At 28.1% G+C, this 4,470-nt stretch overlaps 1 protein-coding gene across 1 annotated transcript; it reads left to right on the top strand.

The window, feature by feature from the left end:
- Nucleotides 1-2,290: 2,290 nt before the first annotated feature.
- Nucleotides 2,291-3,736, top strand: LOC112723908 (uncharacterized). The gene is made up of 2 exons (XM_025775265.2): nucleotides 2,291-2,819; nucleotides 3,477-3,736. The coding sequence occupies exons 1-2, from the start codon at nucleotides 2,423-2,425 to the stop codon at nucleotides 3,638-3,640; spliced, it is 561 nt and encodes a 186-aa protein (XP_025631050.1). The 5' UTR covers nucleotides 2,291-2,422; the 3' UTR covers nucleotides 3,641-3,736.
- Nucleotides 3,737-4,470: the final 734 nt, after the last annotated feature.

Below are 4,470 nucleotides of genomic sequence, written 5' to 3'. Positions count from 1 at the left end.
CCTAAGAGTTTGCTACATGGACCAGATGTCTGAAAAATCGTAAGTCTGTACATATATATATATATATATATATATATATATATATATATATATATATATATATATATATGATATTTGATTTGCTGTTATGATTACTTGTTGGTTATTTGGTTCAATTAAGTGATAAATGCTTTTATTTATTTTCTGTATGGTATTTCTCAGCTTTTTTCTAAGATTGAAACCGCAAAACATATAAAATTTGGTAAATATTTGTGAGTCCGATAACGCGACAGGCTCATATGTATATAAATAGTACAGAGTCTAGAATCTTATAGGTTAACTAAGAAGTAGAACCTAATAATAGGTAGTGATCCCGACCTACCAGAAATTAGGTCATTTCACATACTATTTTCAATGACCTATAGCTCAATGTCATATGTCTCCCTTTCTCGCCTAGAAATTTCAGGTTCAACTCTAACCTTATGTAACTTGACCCAAAAGAAAAAAAAAAAAAAGGAAGAAAACAACATACTATTCAAATATTTGTTAAGATACATGAGTTTGTGAGTGTGTATGACTAAAAGTAATATTTATTAGGGTACCAAGACAAAAAAATTTATTTATTACAATAAAGTATTATTTTAATTTTTAATATTTTGATTAAAATTTTAATTTTGTTCATAATATTTATAATATGTTATTTTTTGTTTTATATATTTTATGTTATTTTTATCTTTTGGTTAAAATTAAAATATTATTTTAAAAATATAATTTTTTTCTATTACTTTTTTATTTCTCTTTTTGCCACGCTTTAAAAGCGTGGCAATAGAGCTGTTTTTTTGTAGTGCCAATATATAATCGAAATGTTTGGGAGTCAAATTAAAGTTTGGGAATGAAAGACATTAATAACTTAGTATTTTTTATAATTTTTTTAATGTTTTTATGAAAGTATGTATTTTTTGTGTGTAAACTCATGTGCGTTGTAATTCAGGGGCGAAGCCACATAGTGAGAAGGGGGAGGGGGGCAATGGCTCCTAATTTTAAATTTTTACATGTAAATTATATGTAAATTTCAGTTTATTCTCCTTTAAAATTTTATTTTAGTCTTATTTTATTGTGTAAATATTTTTGATCCCCCTCTAATATTTTATCTAACTCCGCTCCTAGTTGTAAATGTAGGTTTAAACTATTGCTTGTAAAGTGCTTATTCAAAATAATAATATTTATTAGTCATATAACATTGCTATTTAAAAAGTACATTAAAAAATAGATAAAATGCTGATCTCTAAAATTTTATTTTTATTTTTCAAAATTATTCTTGGTCATAAATAAAAAAATTGGCCAAAAAAAATCTACTTAGCATAAATTTATTAATTTTTAAAAAATAAAGTTGTCTATCTTTTTAATTATGTTTGCAAAAAAATAATATTTAAATTTAATTTTTAAGTATTTTTTAAAAATATATATCTAACATAACTATTTTTAATATATTTTAAAACATTTTAAGGATATTTGTATCCTTACCTAAAATAAAAATATTTTTATCAGCGTCTTAAAAAATCAAAGGTAATTTTGTTAGTTTACCTTTACGGCTATGATAGAGTCCATGCAAAACGTCACCTTAAAAGGACACAAACAAAAAAAGACATCAGACTCCACCAACTCGTAGGAAATTTCACTCGTAAGAAAGTACAAGTACTACCGGCTCTGCCTTGCCGCTACCTCTTCCAACATGTCCTCAGAATTATTTATTAATTTATCAAAAGAAATTTGATAATATTTAAGAAGAAAGTATGAGCGAAAATCACATATCAATTTCTAGATATTGAATTAAATAAAAAGTATCATATCATTTTAACAAAAGTACACTTAAAATTTAAAAAAATCAACCCAAGTTGTGAAGCGAGCTTGTGTAAGCAAAAAGATTAAAGATCTAAATGATTTGTCATTGCATGGTTTTACTCTTAACAAAAATGTTTGGGAACGATAAAAATCAATTTAAATTAGTCTAAAGTTATTTTATTTTATATTTATTAATTATTTTTAAAATAAATATATAATATTAAATATAATAAATATATAATTTTAAAAACTATATATATAAAATTATAAATATTAAATTAAATAAAATAATTTTAAATTATTCTCTCTCTACCGTTACTCTTTATTACTTAAATATCATTTTTAATTCTAAAACTCCTTAGCCAAAAACGATATCTACACATAAATTGATTCAACACTTTCCGAGAAGCTTCCTATAATAATCCAAACAAAACCTTACATTTTATATCTCCATTCTGCTTGCATTGTTAGTATTTACTTGGAAGTTAGGAATAGGACTAGCTCCCTCAATACTTTTGCTTCTCAAGTGCCTCAAGTGCAATACATGCAAACATAGCGCAGCTTTGAAAAAGAAAACGCAAAAATACTTATCCTAATAAGCATGACTCCTATACAACAGGGTCATCGGAGAAAATTAATCTCCGATAACGGCCCGTTGGGTTTTGGCCGCCGTATTAAACTCCAAAATGTGCTGCCAGAGAAAAATTCCGGCCTCATTCGCACACTAGTTCCTACATCTCTTACGCCCCCGAGGGTTCCTCCATTTTTCGCCATGCAAAACGGAGGAAACAGTCCTCGACGGCCGGCAAAATTGTTGGTGAACGTGACATTAGAGAATAGCCCGGGTGCCATGCAAGTGGTGATACCGGCAGAGGACACCGTCGGCGACTTGGTGAAGGCAGCATTGGCGTTTTATGAGAAGGAGAAGAGGAGACCATTCTTGAAGGACACTGATCCTAACCGCTATGACCTTCACTACTCCTCTTTTGCCCTTGAAAGTAATTATTAGTATTATCTTATCTTTTATTTTTCATTTTCTTGCTCTATCTATATTTTCACTGAATAAATTAGACTATAATATGACACCTGAATGGTAACTTAAAATCTTTAACAAGTTATGCAGCATTATTGTTATTAAATTACTCATCATATGACTATTGTCTTTCCTTAAACTCAAAATGACTCCATAATATATACCAAGAGAAAATAAATAAAATAATAATCAGAGAGACTGTTCATATGAAAACATTTTAAGGGAGTTTTAAATTATGTTATAAAATAGAATCTTCTAAAAATAATGTTCATATATGTTTAGTTACTCATTTATGAATTAATGTCTTCATAATTTGACTAATGAATATGATGATAAAAATTTGTCTTGTCTATTAAGGTTCTTAATTATCTAGAATAAAAAGTACGGATCAGACAACAATTATTTGAAATCAGTTTCATTATAATTGCATATCTGAGCTTACCATTATTATTAATGTTGCATGTAATAACTAACAACTAACTTTTCTTTCAATTTTGATGCCCAATTTACTGATGACCTGATATATATATATATATGCAGAACTCTGTATATTAATTAATTAATTAATTAATTTCATGATAATGTAATAAGGATATGTGTATGATTTTGGCTGTGCATGTAGGTTTGGAGCGAGATGAGAAGGTGATGAACTTGGGTTCAAGGAATTTCTTTTTGTGCCCAAAGGCTCTTCCTCCTCTTCCTAAGAAAACTTGTTGCTCTGAGAAAAAGAACATAGCAATTGATCATGTGTGTCCATGGATGATGTTTGTCCATCTCTTGCTATAGATATGAACAACTATATGCACCACCTATATTTGTATGCTTGGCTATTTATTGACCAGATATTCAAATATTTACAAGTGGCATAAACATTTAAGTTTATATTTTTTGTTACTTCGAAACTAATTAGTGCGGTAATAATTAAGAATTTTACTAGCTAGAAAATAGTTTTTGTAAACAATGTGAAAAAATAAACTCTAAAATTAGCCTAAAAAAAAATAAAAATACACTACATTTTTAAATTATTCACCTAAATTTTAATATTTGAAAAATCATTCGTACACCTAATAAATTGAACATATGATATATCTATTATTTATATTATTTAGTATTTTTATTATCCACTTATACTTTTCCAATAATTAAAAACGAGAGTGGTAAATCGTTAAAAATGAAATAGAAAACGGCCAAATGTTATCGTTTTTGAAGGAGGGTGCTTGTCTTCAACATTCTTCATGAATCGCTGTAGGAGGAGAGTTGAATCTTCCGTGCTTCTGTTGCACATTAGGACTTGCGATTTGAGGCCGACATGTTTTGAGCCCAAACTTCGAGGAAGGCTTGTGAAATCAACATTCCTTCTATGTGTAACCAATACTATGATTGTGTTGATACCAAAAGTGAAGCAGTCAGAAATCTTGAATCACCTAAGACTCATGTTGTAACTTCATCAATAAAATTATTTCAAAAATTTTGGTAATAAAGTTAAGGAAAGTACTAGACAAAGTAGTGTTTCCACTCAAAGTGTGTTCGTTAATAAATGGCTAATTCAGGATAATATTTATAGTTTAAGAAGCTTCTTATGGATTAAGGTGAAAAAATAGAACAGGAGAAAAAAA

Source organism: Arachis hypogaea, chromosome 11, assembly GCF_003086295.3.
Source record: "Arachis hypogaea cultivar Tifrunner chromosome 11, arahy.Tifrunner.gnm2.J5K5, whole genome shotgun sequence".
Taxonomy (NCBI): domain Eukaryota; kingdom Viridiplantae; phylum Streptophyta; class Magnoliopsida; order Fabales; family Fabaceae; genus Arachis; species Arachis hypogaea.
This window is presented reverse-complemented; position numbering and strand designations above follow the sequence as displayed.

Bases quoted from the DNA above. Each gene is read 5' to 3' on its own strand.
- LOC112723908 (XM_025775265.2), top strand. From the start codon at position 2,423: ATGACTCCTATACAACAGGGTCATCGGAGAAAATTAATCTCCGATAAC. The intron at 2,820-3,476 runs GTAATTATTAGT...CTGTGCATGTAG, and splicing joins CTCCTCTTTTGCCCTTGAAA to GTTTGGAGCGAGATGAGAAG.